The 27,327-nt window shown below is 40.4% G+C and overlaps 1 protein-coding gene across 3 annotated transcripts in view; it reads right to left on the bottom strand.

Annotated features, from left to right (window-relative positions):
* Window positions 1-5,626: 5,626 nt before the first annotated feature.
* The window catches only part of LOC134340910 (tubulin-specific chaperone cofactor E-like protein), a 51,628-nt gene continuing 29,927 nt past the window's right edge, over window positions 5,627-27,327 (bottom strand). For 2 of the 3 annotated variants that reach the window (XM_063038498.1, XM_063038499.1), the window contains 2 exons: window positions 24,623-24,736; window positions 5,627-7,169 (listed from right to left, as the gene is read on the bottom strand). In XM_063038498.1, the coding sequence (XP_062894568.1) occupies window positions 6,845-7,169; window positions 24,623-24,736 (439 nt within the window). In that variant the 3' untranslated portion in view covers window positions 5,627-6,844. Of the gene's footprint in view, window positions 7,170-9,338; window positions 9,474-24,622; window positions 24,737-27,327 lie in introns of all 3 variants that reach the window. The other variant, XR_010016662.1, reaches the window with a different exon arrangement.

The raw sequence follows: 27,327 nt of genomic DNA, 5'->3' as shown, positions 1-27,327 counted from the left end.
AAGCAAGACTTGCCAGGCGCAGATCCATGGTCTCACAAGACTAACGGATGCCATCCAAAGCCAATCATTTCTTAAAACTGGTATGTCTGGTTAAGCAAACCCCTCTCATTGGGTTACCTTCATTTAGACCAAGAACTATGAATCACCCATAAACTCATTGCAATGAATAAATTGCTGATTGACTAGAGACGATCGGCGGATTTGCACGTTGACTTCGTGTCGTGTTTGAACAAAGATATAGTTCAGATTATTGCAGTTCTTTGGATTTAATTGCATTTTCTCATTTTTTTTTCAATACTGGACTTAAAGTAAGTATCTAAACGTACACCCGTTAAAGACGTCCAGTCGGCAGAGCACCAATTAGGGAAGCGGCGTGAGGAACCCAATTTTAAATGGAGAGCGTGTATCCACACTTCATGGACGATCACCTCAATGTCAAAAGGAGACAAACTTCCCATTTTTCAATCATGAAATTTCTTCTCCACGATTGCACCATTGCAAAGGACGACTTACCGGTGAAATGTGATTTGTTGCTGTTTGTATTAAAGAAAACAAAAACTCGCAAATTCAAACTTTATTGACGGTTGCGGTTCTACCCTGATACTTCAGATGGACGTGGTTCGAATTCAACAGTGACAAACTGTGAAAATGAATGTGACCATTCCGATAACTTATCAGAAGGTAAAGGCAAAAAGTATTGACAAACATCATACTGTGGTCAGAAGAAAATCTGTGTTCACAAAATATAATATGCACTCCCATCTTGGTCTGTGTTTAATCCACACAGTCTTGCTTACTCTTTCTTTCTCTTTGGTCCGCACCAACACAAGTTATTCACCCCAATTGGCTTATATCAGCCTTCCTGTTTGATACAAGCCTCCTCTTATCCCTATTCCTCGAACCCCCAAAGATTATTATCCGCCGCAACGTAGCTGTTGAAGCTATGCCAAAAACTTTGAGGTTTAAAGGCTTTTTTTAGATTATAGCAGAAAATGGATTGAAATTGAATTCCATCCGGTGGCGTAGCCTTTACCTGTCCAGTCATGCCAAAGTTCCCAGTCACCATCCGTTCAACCAAATCCACATCCCCGATCTCCCTGCATCCTCACCCAGACCAGCCGTCAGCCCCCTACTCATATTCTTCGTTATGGCCTCCGTGATTTCTACTCAGCTACAGCAAGAGATGGCAACAAAATGGACCATAAGACTGTGAACGGCAGGAGTTGCAAAGGGCATTCACGACCCAAGGTATTCTCAATTGTTTCATCTAGTCTTGCACATTCCACGGTTTGAACATGTTGTCCGCGAATTCCTTATCATAGCTTAATGACGATCTTGTATTTCTTACCCAGAATCTAAGTGAAAAGCTCTTCTCTACTTCTGCCATAGTGAGGCGGCCACTTGCTGTGGTAAGTGCTCTTTTTATCTGAAATTCTATTTTCTCTGACTTTGAATGGTGACTGGAAAGAACAAAATCAATTAAAATAACAAAAAATGCATGACTGGTATAATTCTTCACCCAGTTCCTGTGCCTCCAATGGAGAATGAAATTATGTTCGGAGATTGTATGCCTGGAAATAATCTGGCAGGTTCTAATTAATTCAGCAAGGAGTAATTTTGAATAGAGGTCTATATGAGTGAATGTGCTATATTTTCTGCATCAGCAGTAGAAATGTAATTACTGGATCTACACTGAGATAACCGGTGTACATAATCACAAAACTAAGGTAGAAGTGATCACTTACAATTTTTGGTATTGAAACTGAGCATTTTATTGGCCATGATAATTCATTAAGCTTTACAGTACTTAAAATATTCCCTATATTTTTTCAGTCAATAATAATTTTATGCTAACTGCTTTACTAAAATAAAAATTTACATGCAGTACAGTTGAGGTTGACTCAGTAATGCAGAGTTTGATTCATTAAGGGGAAGCTTTAGATTAATATATCATATACAGAATAAACCAACATGATTGATCAACATGCAGTTTCCAATATGAGATCAGATGGTAACATAAAATACTGGGATCACTGAAAAGGGGCAGCAAGAAAGTAGCAATAAAGGCATCTTAAAGAGGCAGAGCAATAAATACATTACTAAAAGGCGCATGTGGTATGGCTGTTACTAACCCCTCAAAATCAGGGAACCCAACTTTGAAAGAGTACCATCTAAGTGGGACCTAATTTTAAAATGATCAAATTATTATTTTTTTAACAGTAATACGAAAAATGGTTCAGCCCTCATAATTACCATAAGACATAGGAGCAGAATTAGGGCACTCAGCCCATCAAACCTGCTGTGCTATTCCACTATGGCTGATTTATTGTCCCTCTCAACCACATTCTCCTGCCTTCTTCCCCCTAATCTTTGATGCCTTGACGAATCAAGAACTTATCAACCTCTGCTTAAATACACTCAGTTGCTTGGCCTCCACAGCTGTCTGTGGTAATAAATACCACAGATAGATTTACCACTCTCTGGCTGAAGAAATTCCCTCCTCATCTCTGTTCTAAATGGATGTCCTTTTATTCTGAGGCTGTTCTATCTAATCCTATACGGCCCCCCCCCCACCACCACTATAGGAACCATCTTCTCTATTATCTACTGTAATTCAGGCCTTTTAATATTTGATAGGTTTCAATGAGATCCCCTGATCAATCTTCTAAACACCAGTGAGTACAGGCCCAGAGCCATCAAGTGCACCTCATACATTAAGCCATTCATTCTGGGAATCATTCTTGTGAACCTCCTCTGGACCCTCTCCGATGCAGCACATCTTTTCTTAGATAAGGGGCCCAAAACTGCTCACAATACTCCGTGCAGTCCGACCAATGCCTTATAAAGCCTCAACATTCCATCCTTGCTTTTATATTCTCGTCTTGAAATTAATTTCCTTTCATAGTATGGCAATAAGAACAATGAGGATGGACACACCTTTATCCATCATTTTAAAAATCCATTCACTAGCTGTTTGTATTGTTTCCAAGGCTGACACTTATAGCCCATTTTTACTTGCTCTTGAGAAGATGGCTGACAGCTACATTATCATTCAGCCAGCCACACAGATCATTAAGCTTTATCTGGACAGATGGTGTAAGGCCATTCAGTAGCCCCACTTTTGCAGAGGCCAGAGCGGCTGTCTCACATTGTGTCTGTGCATACTCTGCATGGTTTATCTCCTGTAGCAAAACTGTGATGCGTCTATATATCTCCAGGAAACTGCTCTTTAAAATCCAGGTAGATTCCTTCGCTTTGCCAAGAAATAATATACCATAATGGTGGCGCGGGGGTGGGGGGAACAAGTCAGTTACAGCCTCTGAATGAGTACTGACTAGAGACAGTCACTGACATCTACAACTTGTTGGACATTTCTTAGATTGAGATTTAGACTTTCCTCACCATCACTACCCTTGCATCACAGCAGAAATCCTCAACATTTAGAAATTACATACAAAAGCAATCTGAGTTTACAGATCAATTCACCATCAGCATCCCATATTAAATAATATGTAACATGAAATAATTGCAATCATTCAGAGAATAATGCCATAATCAAATAAACTCAGTGCCCAATTTCACACATTATTAATAACATTATTAGTAACAAATAAATCATCTTAGCTACAGAATGTAAAGTACGGATATAATTCAATATATGCAGATACAACAGTATGAAACTAGACTTGGGGCGAGTTTCTTGCATACTGCAGGCAACTAGTTATTACACACCTCAGATAGTCTTTGAATGCAGCAAATTGCTATATACTAACAATATTCAGCTTGCTTACTTAGAAGACAAGTCCTTTTTTATGTTAACACTTGCTTAGGCCACATCTTGAGTTGGCTCTACATAAGCCTTAATCCAAAATACAAATCAATTCTTTCCAGTGCAGCAAACAATAGATTAAATTGCACACTTTTGTCAAATACTTGCATGGAAGTATCAATGCATTAATATCTTCTCAAAGGAGACAAGCAATGCATTATAAAGCAGGAGAGGAAAATGAACCCTGAGAAGGGATTGTTCACACAGCAATTACACTCAGATAATTAGATTACAGGTGCACAGCAAAAATCATTAAACTCAACAGGATTAAAAAAACAACATGATTTAGTTCTGTGAACAATACATTAAACGTGCACAAAATCAAACATAGAATGTAGTGAAGAAACACGAAACATATTACAAGTACTTAACATCTCCTGGTTGTAAATAACAATGAGACAATACCAAAGGTATTCTCATCTTTCATAGATTTTGATACATTTCTGCCCGCATTAGTAATTGTCATAAATATACATTCACACCCATTTCATATATGTGGGTGTGTAGACTGCAGAGTCAGCTCACTGAATGGAATGCAAAAGCCACATACTCACATATACGACTGTCAAAGAGCGGTGATTGTGCATATGGAGTCTGTAGCCAGTGTGCAACAACATTCAAAGTGTAGAATTATATTCAATGTGCTGACTACGCAGTTTAGTGCTCATTGCCTATGACATACAAACACCTCAAAGAGGACTGAACCAGATATTGTAAATGCTAAGAAAAGGATACTGCTAAAATGATTTGTCATTGCTTCAAAAATCATAATGCCGTCTTTGCAATATTAAAACTAACAAACTGTGGAGGACATTTAAAATTATCATACTGGACCAGCTCCTTGAAGAGCAATCCAATTCATTCCACTTCTCTGTCCTTTCTCCACTGGCCTGTTTTTTTCCCCCCTTTTTAAGTATATACCCATTTCCCCTTTGAAAGTTGCTGCTGAAATACCAGGTGTCCCCCCACTTTTCGAACGTTCGCTTTACGAAACCTCACTGTTACGAAAAAAGCAGCGCGCGCCCCGAGCAGCTGCTCCCCCCCGGATTCGGAACGGCATTGCTTAAACATGTGCCTGTGAGCAGCCGTTTGCAAGATGAGTTCTAAGGTATCGGAAAAGCCTAAAAGAGCTCTTAAGGGTATTACACAGCATAAAAGTAGACATAATTAAGCAATTTGATCATGGTAAATGAAGTAAGGACTAAGTGAGTTTGGCTTGTGGAAGCTGACGAAGATGATGTTGAAGAGGTTTTGTCATCCTATGACCAAGAACTGATAGATGAAGAGCTGATGCAGTTGGAAGAGGAAAGGATAACAATCCAAACCAAATGAGTAATGATAAAGTACGACCTTAATTTTGAAAGGGTACGTCGGTTTAGGGGATATTTGCAAGATGGTTTGAGTGCTTACAAAGAACTGTATGATAGAAAAATGCACGAGGCTCAGTAGTCAAGCAAGCCTTCCACATCAGACGACCAACCTCGACCTTCAACATCGAGGCGGGCAGTCATAGGAGAAGGTGAGCTGCCTGCTGTAATGGAAACAGACAATGAGATGACACCGCAGTGTCCCACCACCCCAACACCCAGGCCGCGGACAGATACCGATTTGCAGAGAATGCAGCAGTAGCCAGGAGGCACACAGCACATCTTCAAGAAAAAAGCCGAAATAAACATGCTAATTAATTAGGTGCAGCCCGACACGTAATTGTCAGCTCAGATCGGAGGCGACGCAATCGGCAATGATCTGGGCCTACAATTACGTGTTGGGCAGTACCTAATTAATTAGCTTGTTTATTTCGGCTTTTTTCTTAAAGATGTGCTGGATGCGTCCCGGCTACCGCTGTACCACTGCATGCTTCGCGGCAATGTATCGCTCAGCAGCCTGGAGGGTGGGGGCCACTGCACCACCCAAACTCCAACAAGTCTAACACACCATCATCAGTGTGCTCGACGCTGCCTTCCCGATTCCGGTAAGTGATACTACACTGTACATACATTATTTCTACTGATTTGACAGCTTCATAGCTTAAAGGTTACTGGAGAGCGCTTGCGCTGTGTTTTTGCTGATGGCGCTTGCGTGAGATTTTCGCTACGGAGAACAGTTCAGGCAATGATTGTGGAAAAGTATTTCAACTTTATATAAGCTGTGTATTTATCATATCATTCCTGCTTTTACTATATGTTACTGTTATTTTAGGTTTTGTGTGTTATTTGGCATGATTTGGTAGGTTATTTTTGGGTCTGCGAACGCTCACAAAATTTTCCCATATAAATAAATGGTAATTGCTTCTTCGCTTTACGACATTCCGGCTTACGAACCGTTTCATAGGAATGTTCTATCTTCGGACGGCGGGGGAAACCTGGTACATGCTGTGGATTGTTTTAAAAAACTGTTTTAAGGATAATATAGTCTCTTTTTGATGGCAAGAGGGTGAGTGATGGAACTGAAACGATGGCATGGTATTATCCAGTGCTAACTATGAGCAAGAACTGTTTGTACTCTGAACATAATCCCAGCTTTCTGTTCTCCACAGAGCTGTTCACAATAAATCGTATTGCCTGACACTGGTGACTTACGTTCATAAAACCTTAAAAGATTGGTAATTAAACAATTACATAAAGGCTCTAACTCCAGATTTGTGTTACCTCACTCAATATTTGCTCTCATGTAATACAGTGCACAGTAATTAGTGATACTTTACACCATCGTATTCAATAATCACATTACACCACGCCTCTAATGACCGAAGACTGGTGGCAATCTCAGCCTCTGTAATTACTGGATTGCCTCAAACAGATTTATCTTATGTTCATCACAGAAACTTTCTTCCATCCCTGGCAGGAACTTTGATCTTTATTGTGAACTAGTTTCAGCATTAATCGGTACCTATACATGGATCACTAACCCTTTTACAGTTACAATTGTGAAAACATACTGTAACCCAGCAACACTTTCATTAACAAACAAAATATTTGTGTAAAAATTGTAAAGATTGTGAGTAAATTCACAAGACTATTTTGTTTTTGGTTCTACATGAATCTCATCTCCATCTCGAATGCTAAATGAGTGAAGGGCACGTGTGTTGTATTTCATTTCTTCTGGTCCAAAGGCTTTTACCATGTCTTGGTCAATGTAATACAAGCGCATATTATTGGTTGACAATTGCACGACATTCCGAAGTTGTTTCTTCAGATCAGCCACAGTCTGATCGAGACGAATGCTCATCACTTCAACTTTACCCTCAAAGTGAACTTCTACTTTAGCACGACTCTGGGGTCGGAGGTCAACCACAGCCAATGGTTCCAATACACCATATTGTGTTACCAGTTCGTGATATCTGGAACATAAATGAACAACCATTATAATTAGATGGTTAGACCTAGCCCAAATACTAGTGCTAACCAGGAGAGATGAAAACTAAGGTAATATTAAAGGCTGCTCAAGGCCTTTCCTCAAAACTGGCTAATTTTGCAGAAGCTGCAACGGCTGCTCATCTTAAAATGGTTGAATTCAATGCTAAAATCCTGAAGGTTGTGAAGTGTGACACTTCATGGACCTTATACTGATCTAGCAGTACCCAATGTAAGAGGCCAAAAGCAGAGATCAGAGAGGGGCAGAGAACTGAAAATGGTAGCTGGAAGCTCATGATAATCTTTGCACGCTAAATGGTTATAAAGTGATCAAATCTAGTTTTGTTTTCAGTGTACAGACTATGTTAACACTGTTCTCTCCACAGTTGCTGGCTGACAAGCAATTTCTTAGTCCAGTGTCCAGTTCATATCTCATAATTCCAGAACACTGCCTTGCTCTCTACTGTTCTCAGTCATCATTTCCAGATCCTTCAGATGATCTTCAATTGACCATACTCATTCAGCTGGTGCTGGTATCAACACTACTTCTACCATTCAGTTTCTCTTCATCTCTATGCTAACACAGCCCAATCACAAGTGTTGCTTTACGGCTCAAGCCAAGTTAACCTTTCCTGGTTCTCATGAATGGCTATTGACAAAAACATTAACCATGTTTTCCTCACCACTAATGCTGCCTGACCTGCTGAGTATTTCCAATATTTTCTGTATTTTTATCTCCATCCCCCCAGATTTCCAGCTTCTACATTTTTCTTCCTGCTTTTAGAAAAGGACACAACAGGACGAGTTGAATAGCTCATGTGGAGATTAAACATGAGCAAAATCTTGTTCTTTTTTGTGGAGTCAATATAAGTCTACAATTCTGTTCTGTATTTGTAAAATGAAAGACAAGGTTATACATTATATTGCACTCCATAGAAAGTCATCAATACATGTATTCAAATAATAGACCAGAAATCAGCTAATTATCCTAATTTTTTTTTTATCCTGAATGCTTTTCCTTTCACTTGCTGCACGTTTCTTTTGCTGTCTTACCTGCTTGCAAATCAGTTAAAAGCTCCCTCACAGGACTTATGACATGCTCATCCAACCTCAGATCAGCTCATTATCCCAAGAATTTGAACTCATCTCTTCTAGACATCATTTCATCAATGCAAATAAATGTCACATTATATCCATGCAGATATAATACAATTGCTGAGAGTAATCAGATAACTTGATACTCAGGATCTTGTTCTTCAGTCTGTCACTGAAAGTTTGGAACTTCTTTTGGTATTCAAACTTCTTTTGGTTTAAGCTGAACTATGTAGTGCTTTCTTCAATGCGTTGTGTTCTAATGTGGACTTCTACCATTTCGTGCTTCAGCATCACAGCAATTTGCTTTTATATGATTTCTTGCAAATCTATTTCTTTTTTCAAAATTACATGTCCACTATTCTGGAAGTTACTGATGCAGTGCATAAAGAGAAGTCTTATGTACACGACTGAACTCCACATATCAGATTTTTAACTGGAACTTGAAGTTTTTCTGACAACAACAGGCAGCATTCGAGTGGGAGAACAGATATTCTGGATTGGTGGACAATGAAAAGTTTGCCCTTCAAGGAATGGTAAAGAACACCAATTCTTTCCTGCTGTTACCTAAACTTGAAAGTACCAGCTATAATGCTTGAAAGGAACATAGAATGATAATAGCAGTGAAGTGTGAGTTAGGCAAGAGTGTAAAAATTGTGAATGCTAACTAAATACAGTAACAAGAGTTGGTAAATAAACATGGATCACAAGGTGACTTCAAACTAAAATACAATTTTAAAACAGGTTTCATCAAAGGATGTAAAGAATTAAAAAGAACGGCAGCACTAATCTGATCTCATCGAAAACATGCATTTGCTTTAAATATGCAAATTTTAGGAAGTCGCTTTAACTTTAGGAGTAAGTCCTTTGACACTACACAATGATGCCACTTGGCCTGAAACATTAAAATTGTGGATAATCAATTTTATTTTAGAAATAAGGAAAAAAAAAGAGTAAAATGATAATGATATTACAACGACACACAATTCAACTGTAACACACACAAAATGCTGGAGAAACTCAGCAGGTCAGGCAGCGTCTATGGAGAGGAACAAAGTGTCAACCTTTCTGGCCAAGACCCTTCAGCAGGAATGGAAAGGAAAGGGTAGAAGAACCCTTTCACACATGTCGACTGAGTGGGTTAGAGTATCTCCTCTCTTCCAGCAGGGTTTGATGGACAAGGGACGATGCCTTGGAATCTGAACAAAAGTAAAGCAAATCCAGGTAAGAATAAATTCACACTAAGATTGAAATATGGAATTTTAAAAGGAGCAGATTCTATACAATTCAGAATCAGTATAAAATGGCTGCACAGGTTCCTCAGAAAACAGCACTGTGTGCAGCACCTGAGCTCTTCACTGTTGAGAATTAGCCCAAAAGGCCCTACACTAGCAATCATACCAATGACTTCTTGAGAGCCTTATTAAACTCAGCTAGAAAAGGACTCAATTCCTCAGAAAAATCGAACAAGAGTAGTTCAATGCAAAAACAAATTGATTTGTTGATTATGAAAGGAATATCATTTTAGTAATAAGTTTGTAATTGACCAGATAACAGCTTAAAAGTTGATTATTTCCTGTGTGTTATAAAGAGCGAGTGTGAGAATGAAACACTGTCCCTGGAGAATTTGAAGCTGTCCCTATCAACAAATAAGGCAATATGAGCAGATCATGGGAGAGTTGGGCTCATACAAAGCGGAACAGAAAGCTGTTGTTTGAAAGGGACATTCCAGCACCTGAAAGTGTCTCTGGAGATCTGAACTTGACCGGCTCCACTTTCACTCCAAAAGCACTTCACTAACAGAGTTGCTCCCAGTTAGAACCATTTGCAGTCCTGGACAATATGAGCATTCTTCCAAACTTAAAATGGAGATAATCAGAAGCTGAAATGATACCTTAAGCAAGGAATTCTTTCCAATTCTGTTAATCAAATCCATTTTGTCACTTGGCTGACAGCCACTTTCCCAGCCTGCTCGTTCTACACCAAAGTCCCCATATGCGCAATGATTTCACTTGCACACGCATAAAGATTCTGAAAGTACACTTTGAGAGACTGATTCAATGAGGACATAAAAATACTTTAGAGTTTAAAATAACAATTGAATCATATAAAACATGATCTAGATCTTGAGCAACAAGAAACCGTGGATCATAGCAGGGAATAAACAAATAGTCTGACTATCAATATCAAAACCTAAAAAGAAATACGTTTAAATTATATTTTGTAGTGTGCTTAGTGATCAATAGCATCTAACTAATAAGGCAGTGTGTGAAATACAGAATGAGATTTCCTTACCAGTGGAATAAGAGCTTGACAAACAATACAAATGTATTACTAAGGACTAAAAAACCAGGCTCCAGCATTATCTTGGCCTTTTCCCTTTATGTTTCATGCAAACAAAAAACACAGGAGGCAAATGATGAGTTTTCTTTCAGCAGGAATCAGGGCATAATTAGTTTTTGGCAAAAACAGAACATTGCTATTCAGAAGAATAAATACTTTCTTAGAGAGGTTGCCCACTGACACACTGCATGTCTCAACCTTTTCTCTTCAGAAAGTGAACCAATTGTATGCCAAACTCATTCGTACTGATATTTTGCAATCCAGACTTGTTAGCATCCTATAATGCTATTACCTTTTACTTCTGCTTTTGGAATTTTGCTTGTGGCTCCTCATAACTGAGCCATTCACTAATATAAATAATTCAACTGCTTTCATCATTGCAATAAGCTTGTGAATTAACTATCTTATGCCTCCCCCACCTGTGTGCCGATGAATGACCATCTTATATGATGACCTCCCCTAAATATCTATGGCATGAAGCACAAAAAGGTAATGATGTTCATTGGAGTCATGCTATCTGTGGGTATATATAATCAGTCAAGTTAATGCAATTGAATCAGAGGCATTTCCATTGATTGGACTGCGGCAAGTTCATTAAAATTATCTTTACAGAACAGGCTTGATTTTGATTTGCTGTTGTTTTGATCCTTGTTGTGTTGTGTTATTCTGCTGAGCGTTGTGGACATGCAATGTTGGCACCAAAATGTGTGGCAATACTTGCAGGCTGCCCCAGCACACCCTTGAGTTTGTCGGTTGTTAACACAAAAAATGCATTTCACTGTATGTTTTGATGTACACATGATAAACAATCTTGAATCTTTTTAGAAGTGAGCCTCAAATTTAGTAGATTGCTTCAGTAGTTGAGTTAACTTCAAGATCCTTTTACTGTGCAAGAGCAGATAATCTAAGAATTAGCATTAAGCAAAACAATACTTTTTCTTGTTCAGGATATACACAAAGATACACTAAGCTCCAAAAAAGTCTGCAAAGCACTGGTCCTCTACCAGCCAGACTAGTGACATCTCTAGTTTGAGTGCACCACTTGAAATGAATTTGAACAGGTCTGACCACAAAGGCAAAGTTAACCTGAAAGCTGATTTACACTGGAGATAGAGATTGGAGAATCTACACCTTTAATGCCAGATTGCCCCTAAATACAATAAGTGGAATAATTTGATAAGATACTGATGAATAAGAAAGGAAAGAATAAACAAAAGCAAAGAGTACTATTAGGTTGGCAAATGAGTGCCAACTATCATTCAGGAACTCATTTGGAAAGATATTAGATGTTGGATTGTGATTACAAGTTATAAGGCATTGCAAATTATGGAAGGATGAAAGACTGCTGAGCTAAGTTTCAGGTGGAACTGATCCAGAAATACTATATTATTTTTTAGGTGCTAGGAAAAAGATGAAAAGAAATACACCAACAAATGGTAAAATCCTTGCAGGGAAAAGGAAAGGATCTACAGATGTAGCTACCTAGATCTCTAAAACAGGCGTTCCCAACCTGGGATCCGTGGACCCCTTGGTTAATGGTACAGGTCCATGACATAAAAAAGGTGGGGAACCCCTGCTTTAAAAGGAAATTCTAGAAAATTAATTTATTTTAAGACTAAATACTGCAAGAATGCTTGGGAATAAAACCTCATCAGCGAGGTTCAGGACATTTACTAGGAGGATGATAAAGTACTAGAGCTAAACTGGTTTTATCTGTGGTTTGGAGGAGAATTGCTGGAATGGTTGCTGAGACAAAGATTTCTGCAGTCTTTGCAGTGCAGAAGTCAGAAGTCACTTGACTTCCAGATTCTTCATAAAAATGTCACACAGTACAAACATTACAGAGGACAGGGGAAATAGATTCGATAACAGTGAATGGATGAAAAATGATGTGGGAGTACAGTTGAGGAAATAGGGAGGGAATAAAGGGACATGAGATATCATTGGAAGATATGGTAAAGGAGAATCCTAAAAACGTAGGCAGCAGGTAATTGGGTGACCATCAGGAAAGGGAGAGGAGATGGGTGAGGAATGCAGGATTCCCCCACAGCCATTTACCTCAGCAACAACTGTTATCATTTTGGATGCTGCTGGGGGAATAACTAGAGAAGGGCATTAGCCAGGTCTGTGGCATATCAACTGGTTCTAACGCATAGAAGGGAAGTGTGGAGCCAAGAGTGCTCTAGTGTTGGAAACTTGACAGTTAGGAGGACAGATAGGAGATTCTTTGGCTGTGCATAAGACTCCAGGATGGTGTGTCATCTCCCAGGTGCTGGGATCAAGAATGTCCTCAAGTGGTTGTGGAACACTCTTAAGGGGCAGGGTGAGCACCCAAAGGTAATACATTGGTACTGATGACATAGGTAGAAAAGGAGTTGAGATCCTGCAGAGTGCATACAGAAAGTTAAAAAACAGGATGTCAAGGATTGTAATCTTTGGACTATTCCCAATGCCATGAGCTAGTGAAGTTAAGAATAGGAGGAGAGGGCAGATGAATGTGTGGCTGAAGAGATGAAGCATGAGGAAAGGATTCAGATTCTTAGACTACTGGAATCTCTTCTGGGGCAGAATTCACTTGTAGAAGAGAAAAGGGTTGCATCTGAACCAGAGGGGTAATAATAGCCTGGCTAGAGAGCCCGGGGGACACTGGGGATTACGGGGACACTGAGAGTCAGGATCTATCTGCATTTAGATATTTAGATGTGTTAGGGTTCATCATCATGACTTTGCACATGGGAAATCATGCCTCTCAAATTTGATTCAATAAGGGCAGGGTGATAGACATTCTCTACATGGACTTCAAAGGTTTCAAAGGTACATTTAATGTCAGAGAAATGTATACAACATACATCCTGAAATTCTTTTACTTCCCAACCATCCATGAAAACAGAGGAGTGCCCCAATGAATGAATGACAGTTAAATGTTAGAACCCCCAAACACCCCCCCAGCTCCCCCCACCCACGCATAAACCAGCGGCAAAGCAATGATCCCCCCTCCCCCACCAGCAAAAAAAGCATCGGCACTCCCCACCGAGCACGCAAGCGTGCAGCAAAGCATCAGACTTGTAGTACCACTTCTCATTCACCCGGTAATTCGACATACCACAGGCTTGCTCTCTCCCTCATAAGGGAAATAAAGGTGTTCCTGTTCCCTAGACTTTAGCATAGTTTTTGCCTTTGATAACGTGCCACGTGGTAGGCTGGTCAGAAGGTTACAACACATGAAATCGGAGGTGATCTAGTGAATTGGATATAAAATTGATTCGGTAGTAGGAAGCAGAGGATGGTAGTAGAGGGTTGTTTTTTTCAGTTTGGAGGACTGTGACCAGTGTTGGATCTCAGAGATCACTGCTGGGTCCTGCTGACTGTTATGTATATTAATGACATGGTTAAGAAATTTGGTGGGATGATCAGTTAAGTTTGCAGATGACACCAAAATTAGTGGTATGAAGATTACTCAAGGTTATAACCGAATATAAATCAACAGGGAAAGTAGGCAAAGGAATGGCAGATGAAATTTAATCCAGACAAGTGCAAAATGATACATTTTGGGAAGTTAAGAAGGCAGAACATACAGTGAATGGCACAGCCCTGGACAGAATTATACAACAGAGAGACCTAGGCATACAAGTACTTAGTTCCCAGTGGAAACATCATTAGATAGAGTGGTGAGAAGGGGAGATGGCATGCTTGTTTTCATCATTTAGGGCACTGAGAACAACAGTTGAGATGTCATGTAATGGACAACGGTGAGGCTGTACCTCAAGTACTGTGTGCCATTGTGGTTGCCACAGATAGATGTGATTAAGCTGCAGAAAAAAATATCACAAGAATGTTGCTGAGAGTGGAGGGCTCGAGGTATAAGGAAAGAATGCTTTCTCTGGAGTATAAAATCATGAGGGGCAGAGATAGGGTGTACATTCAGTGGAAAATTTATTAGGTACACCTGTACACCTGCTTGTAAATGCAAATATCTAAATAGCCAATCATGTGGCAGCAACTTGATGCATAAAAGCATGCAGACATGGTCAAGGGGTTCAGTTGTTGTTCTGACCAAACACCAGAATGAGGAAGAAACGAGGAAGTGACTTTGACCGTGGAATGATTGCTGGTGCCAGATGGGGTGGTTTGAGCATCTCAGAAACTGCTGATCTCCTGGATTTTCATGCACAGCAGAGGTTACAGAGAATGGTGCAATAAACAAAAAAACACATCCAGTGAGCGGCAGTTCTGTGTGTGAAAATGCCTTGTTAATGAGAGAGGTCAGAGAAGAATGGCCAGACTGGTTCAAGCTGACAGGAAGATGACAGTAACTCAAATAACCACACATTACAACAGAGGTGTAGAGAATTGCAACTCTGAATGTACAACATGTTGAACCTTGAAGTGGTTGGACTACAACAGCAAAAGACCACATACACTCAGTGGCCACTTTACTAGGTACAGGAGGTACATAATAAAGTGGCCACTGAGTGTATATTCATTCTTTTTATTCCAGAGTAGGCGAGTGTAAAACTACAGTGTACAGGTTTAAAGTTGGAGATTTAAAGGGGACCTGAGGGGCAAGTTTTTCCACACAGGGTGGTACGTATATGGAATGAGACGCAAGAGGAAGTCGTAGGGTTGAGTGTAATTACAATACTTGAAAGAGGTTGGGAAGGAAAAGATTAGAGGGATATGGGACAAATGCAGACACAGGTAAGCAACCTGGTTGGCACGGAGGGGTTGGGTCAAAGGGTCCACCGTCCATGCTGAACATCTCTATCACTCTAAATGTCCCATCCTTTAACTGATAATGCTAATATTTCACTAGGTTTTTGGGACATTGAATCTTTCACCACTTTAATACAGAAGCAGATCCATAGTGGTTAGAATGGCACTGAATAACCAAATGGAAAAGAACAGTAAAATGATACATGGAAATGGCAAGGAAATGAAAAATACTTATGCATAACAGATAGACGTTACACAGTTGTAATCACGAAAGTGGCTTCTTCCGTGCTGTTTATCAAGACACGACACATACCATGGCCAAAGGTAACTTTCTATTGTAGAAGCATAGAAAACCTACAGCACATTACAGGCCCTTCGGCCCACAATGTTGTGCTGACCATGTAACCTACTCTAGAGACTGCCTAGAATTTTCCTAGCGCATAGCCCTCTATTTTTCTAAGCTCCATGTACCTATCTAAGAGTCTCTTAAAAGACCCTATTGTATCCACCTCTACCACCTTTGCTGGCAGTGCATTCCATGCACTCATCTCTGTGTGTGGAAAAACTTACCTCTGATATCCCCCCCTTGTACCTACTATGCCCCCTCGTGTTAGCCATTTCAGCCCTGGGAGAAAAAGCCCTTGGCTATCCACACGATCAATGCCTCTCATTATCTTATACACCTCTATCAGGTCACCTCTCATCCTCCATCGCTCCAAGGAGAAAAGGCCAAGTTCACTCAACCAATTCTCATAAGGCACGTTCTCCAATCCAGGCAGCGTCCTTGTAAATCTCCCCTGCACTCTCTTTTTAGTCCACGTCCTTCCTGTGATGAGGTGACCAGAACTGAACACAGTACTCCCCAAGTGGGGTCTAACTAAGCTCTTGTATAGTTGTAGCATTATCTCACGCCTCTTGAACTCAATCCCATGGTTGTTGAAGGCCAACATACCATAAGCCTTCTTAACCACACTGTCAACCTGTGCAGCATTTTTGAGTGTCCTATGGACATGGACCCTAAGATCTCACTGATCCTTCATACTGCCAAGAGTCTTACCATTAATATTATACTCTGTCTTCAAATCTGACCTACTTATGTTACTTCTTAGTTCAATATTCAGGTCCTGATTACTTTCCTTAACAAATAATTTTAAGTTTCAGTCATATTTCTGTTACCTCTCTCAGAACTCAGGATTACTCAAACTGGGTTCGCGAATCAGTGAGACTAGAGTTCCGAGGAAGAGTACTTGGGGTCCTTTCATTGGTGAGTCTGGAGTTCCTGTGGTTGATGACAAGGATCGAGGCCTAAGAGTCAAATTGGAGGTCGAGGTCTGCTGGCCGGAGCTCAGACTCTGCAAATCCCTGAAAGTCCACTGGAATAGTCAAAGGCCCAATGTCTGCGTGTCCGTGTTGAAATCTGTGTCCGCTGAAGGCTGAAGAATATGACTGTCTTGGGGTGAGAGAACTGTGCACGTGTGTGGGAGGAGGAACAGGGCTTGTTTTGCTGTTTTGTTGCTTGTTGCGTTCTGTTTTGAGTTTTGTGTTGTTCTGCCAAGCATTGTGGGCGTGCTATATTGGCGCTGGAATGTGTGGTGATACTTGCAGGCTGCCCCCTGCACACCCTTTTCACTGTATGTTTTCAATGTATATGTGACAAATAAACTTGAATCTTGAAACATTCTCATTCCACAAAAAAATAAGACTCACACCTAAAGCTATCGAACATCAAATGTTTAATAAAGCAGCTTTTCACTTCGAAGCCAGTCACCCTTCAAACCACGGCAGCCTATTTAACATACATTTACAAGCAACGCCAACGATAAATTGTAAGTCACATCGCAAGGTTAAATGTCAGTCAGAAGATGATGACATTGGTATTTTACAATGAATCGTTTCTTTGTGCAGCTTACAAATAGCCAGTAGCTGCAAATGTCAGGATACATTACTTCAACCAATTACAGTGCAATTCTACACAATGACAAAGCAAATAATGAGGTGCAGACTTTATTAAAGGATCGGGCATAATCTGCACCATAAAAAAGAAACAATGAAACTGGGGATCTCTTATTAAAGGCTTTATTTTCTTCATTTTAAGGATACTTAGAAATTGTTGAGAGATACGTTACTCAATACAACGTCCAGCTATTCTCAAGTTATACAGCAGTTCTGCAATGATTGGAACCTGAACAACATTATTTTGTTACTTCCCATCTGCATCATTCAGGCTCCAATACCAGGTAAGCAGCAAAATAAAATTTGCTCACCTATTTAAATTTCAAGCAGGTTAACATTTTCAGCTTCTACATTCCTTCAAAGTTAATTTTAACTTTGGTTAAGTGTTTGATCTGTTCAAATTTGGTCAGACTCTTGTTGCTTGAAAGATACTCCCTTACTGTCAGATTAATAATTAATATCAGCTTGTTACTCACTGTACTTCCCAGTAAAGTGAAAAAAAAAACTGGTTTGGTACAGCATACATCATGTCTCTCATTAGTTTTGAGTTTATGGTGTCACTGAAGTCTAGATATGCATATTTAATTGGTGAATTCCAGTGTAGGATAGTGCTACCAGATGCACATCACACTTGCTGCCCCTGGAAATGTTCATAATTGATCCAAAAGTCCTTGAGCTGAGTCTTTTAAAGCATAGTTTCCAACTGTATTAACCACATCACTTCAAAGTAGCTCTCAGATATGTTATTAAATGAGCAAATGTACCAAATTTATTCATTTAATAGACCAATTCTGAGGGGCAGACTGCTGCTTTCCTGGAGCAATCACACTCAGCTGATGCCAACCAAAATGACACCGCTAAGGCTAGAAGTAGACTCCTCTGCATACTGTACATAGCCATGCTTCTTAAGCTCCTTGGCACTTCCTGTATATCCGTCTAAGAGAGAGGAAAGCAGTTTCCTTCTCCATGAAGCCTGCATTTCTGTCACCCTCAGAAAGGCTCGCCTCTCTTGAGCTGTCTTGCCATTATTATCTGTTATTGCTGACAAACACTGGGAGTTTCATCATGTGCAGACCCCTCTAACGCACTACCCAACCTCTGCGAAGAGGACATCGCCACTCATGGGCTGGATGTAAATAAGGAAGTGGAAAGTCAAAGGTGAATTAAAGAAAAACACAAATCCTGTTAAGGTCAAGTCATGTTTGCCAAATTTAACTGGAGCCATTTAATGTAAGGGGGAAAGTTTGTTGACTATATGGATTTTTAGAAATATCTGCATGCAATTCTCTGCATGAAGCTTCATGACTGGGCTATTGTTCCTTTTGATACATAGCAAAAAGTTAAACCTGGGTATATGGAGCAAGCTTTCAAATAGATCAGAAGAAGTACAGTATTCAAACTGGGAAAGGAAGCAAAGGAATGGCAGATGGAATTTAACTCAGAAGTGTAAAGTGATGCATTTTCTGAAGTTAAATTTGGGCATTACAGTGAATGGCGGAGTCCCATGTAGTGTAGATGTACAGAGACACTCTGGGCAGTGCAAGGACCCCTGAAAGTGGCAACACAAGTACACAAAGTGGCAAAAGTGTATGGCATGCTTGTCCTCATTGGCAGAGGCACTAAATATAAGGGTTAGGACGCTATGTTGCAGTTTGACCGTACACTTCCCTACACTATATTCCATCTGCCACTTCTTTGCCCATTCTCCCAATCTGTCCAAGTCCTTCTGCATATCCTAAAGGGATTGGACAGGCTAGATGCAGGAAGATTGTTCCCGATGTTGGGGAAGTCCAGAACGAGGGGCCACAGTTTGAGGATAGAGGGGAAGCCTTTTAGGACTGAGATTAGGAAAAACTTCTTCACACAGAGAGTGGTGAATCTGTGGAATTCTCTGCCACAGGAAACAGTTGAGGCCAGTTCATTGGCTATATTTAAGAGGGAGTTAGATATGGCCCTTGTGGCTACGGGGGTCAGGGGGTATGGAGGGAAGGCTGGGGCGGGGTTCTGAGTTGGAGGATCAGCCATGATCATAATAAATGGCGGTGCAGGCTCGAAGGGCCGAATGGCCTATTCCTGCACCTATTTTCTATGTTTCTATATACCCAGAAGGGTCAGTTCCAGAGAACAAAGATTTTAGGTAAATTGCAAAAGGCCAGAAATAATATTAGAGAAGATATAAGCTGAGAGTTACTGTAATCTGGAATGCACTGCTTGAAAAGACAGAGGAAGCAGATTCAACACGTTTATACTACTGCTTGTCTTATAATCAGACATCCCACCCTGCAAAAACTCATTTCAGGGAGGTAGCACCACCAATTTACGGGAGACTTCCGGGAGAGGTGGGATGTCTACAATAGAGTAGCTCCTTAGCAGCTAGTTTAAATAACGTTAGCTATACTAATGAACGAATAACACCTGTTAAACTCACCTCAACATGTCTTTTACAGTCTTAACCCACCATGGGCAATAGAAAAGTCACTGTTACAAACAGTGCAGCGAGCAACACTGTCATTATTTTGACCCCTATTAGGCAGGGGTACACTTTAGTGTAGTCTGGGGTGACGTACGTTTTGCATTCTTTTTGGAATACTCTGCCATGGCGCGCGCTCTCTCTCGCGTGGTCGCTCGCGCGCTCTCAAGCGCTCACTTGCTTTCGCTCTCGCTTTCTTTCGCTCTCTCTCGTGGTCGCTCTCGCACTCTCTCTTGCTTTCTCTCTCTCGCTCTCAAAAAAACTGATTTCCATGATATTGTATATAATTTGCGGGCATCAGAGAGCCACTATTCATATGTGGGAGACTCCCGGAACTTCCGGGAGAGGTGGGATGTCTGTATAATAGTGCTAGTCGCATTATACTATTTTACATAAACATGCATCTTGCACTTTTTGTCCACCTGCCAATCTACAGGCCATGACACTTAGGGACGTGCTATTTTATGACTGTATGTGCTGCGTTTTGCACCTTGGCCCCAGAGGAACAATCCTTCACTTAGCTGTATAACTGTATACACGTAATAGCAATATACTTGAACTTGAACTGCAGGTAAACATGCAGATTTTGGAAGTACCAGCTCATAGAGATGGTGGAGCTAAAAGCTAAGATCTAATGTCAGATAGTTAAGCTGCAGGGATGGTTAAGATGATCCAGTTTCACTGGGATGAGCCATCAAGGAAATGTGGTGAAAGGGGAATGGAAATTAAGCCATCTGAAAATTGGATTAAAGAGCTCAATCTCAAACTCACAGCACACTGTTTCAGACTATAACCAGTGTTGTCATAGTGCTGTGAGAAGGAAAATGAGATTCAAGCAGACATGAAAGGGTTCTGGAGAAAAAGATCTTGATGCTGAAAAGCAAGAAGACAGATCTTAGAGATGAAAGAAGAGCTACAGATGAAAGGAAAGTTAGAGATAGCTGGTAGTTGACAATGAGGTAGAGACTTTTTCCTCCAGTACACTAGGTATGCGAGAAGAGCCATCAAAAGAGCAGAATCTTGAGGGGAGATTGTCAATAACAATGGCTGAGTGTCAGTATGGAAAAATAACAGGGTGTATAGCAGATTAAGGCCATAAGCGGAAGCTGCAGAAGTTGTGAGGGACTCAAGAGAAGCTGGTATAGCACTTAGGAAAATGTAACAGCAATCTCAAACTTTGAGTCAAAAGCACAAGTTCTTCACATCATCGAGGAAGTGAAACCAAAAGCAGAAGAGGGGTAATTGACAAGGTAGTTAAAAGTAAAGATATTATATCCTGATTGTCCAACATTTCAGGACGATGCATCAGGAGGTAACAATTTTAGGGGTGCAGTAAACAGACGGAACCACAAGAGACTTTAGTAAGGCAGGGATGGTAGGATAATAATCACTGGAACTTAATGCAAAGAGATGAGAGGCAACAGAAAAGATTCTGAGGAGTGATAAAAAGGTGAATACTGAGAAAATATTTCCAATTTTTGTGAAAACTGAGGACTGAAGCTGTAGTTTCCAAATAAGGGGTTATGAACTTTGGATGGAGATGCGTTTTAATTCTTCTGTTACAGGGTCTAAAATTTTGGAATTCTCTGTCACAGAGGGCTGTGGAGGCCAAGTCATGGAATATTTTCATGGTAGAGATAGATTTTTGGCAAGTCAAGGTTTACAGAACATAGAGCAATACAGAACAAGAACAGGCCATTCAGCTCACAATGTTGTGCCAAACCAGCTAAAAAGCAAATCAAAAACACCCAAACACTAATCCCTCCTACCTACGCCATTGTCCATATCCTTCCATCTTCCTTACATCCATGTGCCTATCCAAATGTCTCTAAAAAACCTCTAATGTACTTGCCTCTACCACCATATCAGGCAGTGCATTCCAGGCATCCACAACTCTGAGTAAAGAAAATTTACCCCTCACATCCCCCTTGAACCTACCCCATCTCACCTTCAATGCATCCCCACTGGTATTAGACATTTCAGCTCTGAGACACAGATACTCTCTGTCCACTCTATCTATTTCTCTCATAATCTTGTAAAGCTCTATCAGATGTCCCCTCAGACTCCAACGTTCCAGAGAAAATAAGCCAAGTTTATCCAGCCTCCTGTGATAGCACATGCCCTTTAAACCAGCCAGCATCCTGGTAACCCTCATCTGCACCCTCTCCAAAGCTTCAACATCCTTCCTATAGAGGGGTGACCAGAACTGTGTGCAATACTCCAGATGTGGCCTCACCAGAGTTTCATAAAGTTGCAACATAACCTCCTGACTTTTGAACTCAGTGCCTCGACTAATAAAAGGAAGCGTTCCATAAGCTTTCTTAACCACCTTATTGGAGCTATGAACTTGGATCCCAAGATCTCACTGTTCAGCAACACTATTAAGGGTCTTGCCTTCTACAGTGAACTGTCTTCTCGTATTTGCCCTACCAAAGTGTAACACCTCATATTTATCTGGGTTAAACTCCATCTGCCATTTCTCAGCCTGTATCTGCAACTGATCTATATCGTGCTGTATTCTTTGTCAGTCTTCTACACTATCCACAACTCCACCAATCGTGGTATCATCTGTAAACTTACTAACCCACTTATCTAAATTTTCATCTAGATCATTTATATGAGTTACAAACAGTAGAGGTCCCAGTAGAACTCTACTAATTACAGACATCCAGCACAAATAAGTCCCTTCAACTACTACCCTCTGCCTTCTAAGCAAAAGCCAGTTCTGAATTCAAATAGCCAATTCGCCACGGACCCCATGCATCTTAATCTTCTGATTTGCTTCCCATGAGGGACTTTGTCAAATGCCTTACTTAAGTCCATGTAGACATCATCCACTGCCCTACCCTCATCAATCTCTAGTCACCTTGTCAAAAAACTCAATGGAGTTGGTAAGACACGAACTACCACCCATGCTGGGTTTCCCTAATTAGGCCATGGGTTTCCAAATGCTCATATATTCTATACCTTAGAATTTTCTCCAGCAATTTCCCTACAACTGACATGAGACTCACCAGTCCATAGTTCCCAGGATTTTCCCCGTTCCCTTCTTAAATAGAGGTACAACATTAGCCACTCGCCAGCCCTCTGGGACTTTTCCTGTGGTTACAGAGGACTCAAAGATACTGGTCAAGGGCTCAGCAATCTCATCTCTTACTTCCTTCAATAACCTAAGGTAAATCCCATCAGGCCCTGGTTTTCCTCCTCCTTGACCTCTAAACATCCTGACATATTTATACACTCAGCACTGATCTCCTGCTCCTCCATATCCTTTTCCTTGGTAAATACTGAAGCAAACTACTCACTAACTACCTCACTTGAGTGGTCCTACCCTCTCCCTACTCATCCTCTTGCTCTTGATGTATGTATAGGATGTCTTGGGATTAATCTCAATCTCACTTGCCAATTACTTTTCATGGCCCCTCCTCCTTCTGGCTTTCCTAATTCCCTTCTTTAGTTCTTATCTGACTTCTTTATACTACTCATGTCCTTCGTTTGATCCCAACTTCCAAAGCTTTACATACTTCCCCTTTTTCTTCTTCAATAAATTAATCACCTCTCTGGGCATCAACTGAACAACTGAAGCCATAATCAGATCTTTCACAGAAACATAGAAAATAGGTACAGGAGTAGGCCCTTCGGCCCTTCAAGCCTGCACCGCCATTCAGTATGATCATGGCTGATCATCCAACTCAGAACTCTGTACCAGCCTTCCCTCCATACCCCCTGATCCCTTTAGCCACAAGGGCCATATCTAACTCCCTACTTTCACGATCCAATCAAATGAACAGCAGGCTTGGTGGTGGGGCACATGGAACCTTCCTTGTTGTGCAAAACATTTGCAGTGCAATACCTTGAGTAGACCAAGCCCTCATGCCGTGGTGTCACTTGTTGCAGCTGACCAGGGGAGGAGACACTAAAGGTGGTGTGGGGTGGAGCACAGCACTGGAATACGTGCTGGGTTGAGAACTGGCCCCTCTCATTGGTGCTGCTCTCCAGCATTTGGTCCCGGGAAGACAAGTTGTTAGACTACATAATGTGGATTCCTCAGAAATGGAAACTATATTGATTAACAGATTTAGGGTACTATCACCATGTGGATGGCAAGGAAAATAAGGTAGTGTATAACAGGTTCATCACTGATTAACGACTGCTGAGAAAACATGAGGTTGGGGCTGTTTGTAGATGAAGGTGGAAGAAAATTAAAATATAACCATTTCAAAGTTTTTGAACAATCACATTCAGAAATGATGAGTGGAATTATACTTTTTATCATGCTTGAATGTCACGAAAATTTGTCAAAATATCTAGGGTTTAGTTATTTTGAGGAGAACAATTCACAGAATAGAACTGAATACACTGCAAGACAAAGCATCCTGGCTCCAGAAAGTGGAAAGAATTGCACTTGTTTTGTGGTTGAAACTTTTGCGTGCTTCAGTTACCTTTATGTTCACCTTGAAAACATGTCTTGTCACATGAGTAAACTAATTTCCATGACCAAATAGGAAGCACGCTTGGTTTATTCATCAACATCTTAATAAGGATTACTATTCCGTTTTGGTAATGTAAAATCGCTTAGATTGGTGTCAATGCCTAGATTCCTAGGGTAAAACTGTTGGTAGGAAAATAATCTATCTGATTTGGATAAGGAATTAAATGTACACACAGCAAAAAAAACTGATGTTTCAACTTGGAAAAATCTAAATGGAAAGACCAACATTCTCTTCAATGCCACAGTGTAAGTCAGAGAACTTCCATTTAAATTATTTTTTCTTATCTATAAAATAGTAAGTTTTGAAGTAGCAAGGGGAAAAATAAGGTATTAGAGAAAGGGCGTCAAGGAGCAAATCTTGAAAACAAATCACTTGCCTTTCTGGTAAATCTTCATCTGGCTGATTTAAGTAGTAACGGATGAAAAATCGCTCTGCATCTATCCTTTCTCCTGCAACTTTACTCCCATTTAATAGAATAATAGATGGTAACCTGTTTAGAAAAATGAAATGAAAGTCTTTCTTCAAATTGGTTTTGATGAATTAATATACCATCAGAAAAAACAGATGACCTTGCTCCAAAATTAAATGATTTATAATAAAAAGGAATTGAAATTATTCTCTTCTTAATAAACTTGAGCTCATCCAAAATTTTGCCTTTTATCTTTTCTTTTACTAAGTCCCATTTCCAAATCAGCCATTGTGTCTGATCTACATTAGTTCCTGTTCTGGGAATGTTCATGCTTAAAATTTTTCATCCTTGATTTCAAATTTGCCCATTCTCTAACCTACTCTGCCATTACAATTCTCAGGTCCTTGCACTTTTCCAAGTCCAATTTTCATGATTCCAGCTTTAATCACCTCACTACTGGTAGCCATGCCTTCAGTTGCTCTGAAACTCTCTACCTGGAGGGGCCAGGGTTTTCTACCTCAAGGTTAGTTCTTAAAACCTGCATGTTTCATCAGGCTGTTGGTTATCTGTCAACATAAATCTGGCAGCTTTGCTCACATGTTGTTAGATAATACTCCTGTGAAGCAGCTTGTGTAATTTTATAATGCAGAAGGCATTGTATAAATGTATGCTGCTGCTGCATAATTCTTCAAAGATGAATCAGAAGGCGGCTTAACGAATTAAGGAAAATGAAGGTGACAAAGCTAGCAGGAACATAGGATGATTGCTCTGTAAAGAGGCAGAATACAGACTGCTGGTCAATTTGTTGCTGGATGATTTTAAAGATAAACAGACATGCTCTTCTGAGCTTCCAATCATCTCAATGCATTTTATAGTCAGTAATGTGATAATGATCAGACAAGTTAAGCAATGCTAATTGATGAATAAATACTGGCCAGAATACCAGGTCAATTCCTCCGCCCTTCTGAAAAATAATGCCATGGAAACTTTTGCAATGACTTGATAGAGCAAATGGGCAGTGGTTTAGCCATAATCCACCACATCTCTGACAATGCAGCACTCCTCAGTACTGACTGAAGAGGCCGTCTAATTTTTGTGTTCAAATCTTTGAAGTGAATTTCAAATACCATCGCCTGATCCACTAGAAAAGGTGCTACCCATGGAGCCACTGCTGAGGTGTGCTATAGATCATCATGACATACTGTAGGACTGTAGCAGTTTTTTGCTCAGATGTACATAGATAAATTATATGTGAAAGTAAAGTACAGGAGGGGAAAGGCAGAATTTACATTTAACACCTGACAGGACTGAAAAATGACACTGACAATTGTAAACTACAAATTACATGTTCGGCTCTGAATTACAGAAGCAAAGCAAATTTTAAGATGCTCAAAATGAAACTGCACTGATCCCCAACATGGTTAACAGACATAACAGCCAAACATTTAGAAAGAACTAAACACTGCAAGATTGGATAGGGGCAGCCACAACAAAATAAACACCTCTCACCCAAAGCAGCATACTACCAGCCTAATACATGCTTTCCTTTGCAGTTGACATCAAAGGAGTATCCTCCATATACCAAGCAGAATACAAAATTTGCCACATATTTTCCCGGCATTCATGATGAATAAACTCTTCTCAGGCTTCCATCCAGGTACAGGTACCGATTTTAACCAATGTTTCAATGACAAACTCTGCAATCTTTGTCAGGGATGATGCTTGGACATGTCTAGTCAGGTGGTTAGGTGTCCAGGTTTTTCCATCAGCCCTTTTATGGGCACGATTGGTTTTCTTCCCTCAGAAAGGTAGCGTCCATTATTAAGGACCTCCAGCACCCAGGGCATGCCCTTTTCTCACTGTTACCAACAGGTAGGAGATACAGAAGCCTGAAAGCACACACTCAGCAATTCAGGAACAGCTTCTTCCCCTCTGCCATCTGATTCTTGAATGGACTTTGAAGCTTTGGACACTACCTCACTTTCTGTTTCTTTGCACATTTTTTAATAATCCATTCAATATACGCAATTGATTTACATGTTTATTTTTTTTTCTCTCTCTCTGCTAGATTACGTATTGCATTGAACTGCTGCTGCTAAGTTAACAAATTTCACGTTACATGCCAGTGATAATAAACTTGATTCTGATTGTAGGCATTCTGTAGGAACGTTGTGCGTAATCGTCTTATTTCCTCGTGGAGACTCTCCGGGTCCTAAATAGTTCACGCAGGGTTAATCAAAGTAGAAAAAACCACTCTACTTTGGGAGGTGTAATGGTGGCTGTTATTGTTGAGGTATAATGGCCCTTAAAAGAGAGAAACCAGGAAACCTAACAATGAGGAGGAACCTGTCACTACCACGTCTTCCCTATTTTTCCACGGTTTCTGGAAGGATCGCCAGGATGCTGAAGAAATACCAGATTAATACCATCCACAAACCTGTAAGGAAGCTCAAATCACAGCCTTTGTGGGTCAAAGATGACCTGGGACTCAGGTCGGCTGGCATTTACAAGATTCCCTGTGAATGCGGAGCTGTGTATATTGGCCAGACGAGATGCATGTTGGAAACTTGCATCAAGAACCACAGGTGATTGTATCCAGTTTGGTTACCTGGAGAAATCAGTGGTAGCAGAACATTGCATTCACAATGGTCATTGGATTGACTTTGACAGCA

This window comes from Mobula hypostoma, chromosome X2 (assembly GCF_963921235.1).
Source record: "Mobula hypostoma chromosome X2, sMobHyp1.1, whole genome shotgun sequence".
Taxonomy (NCBI): domain Eukaryota; kingdom Metazoa; phylum Chordata; class Chondrichthyes; order Myliobatiformes; family Myliobatidae; genus Mobula; species Mobula hypostoma.
Note: the sequence above shows the minus strand (reverse complement) of the source record. Positions and strands in the feature narration are given on the sequence as shown.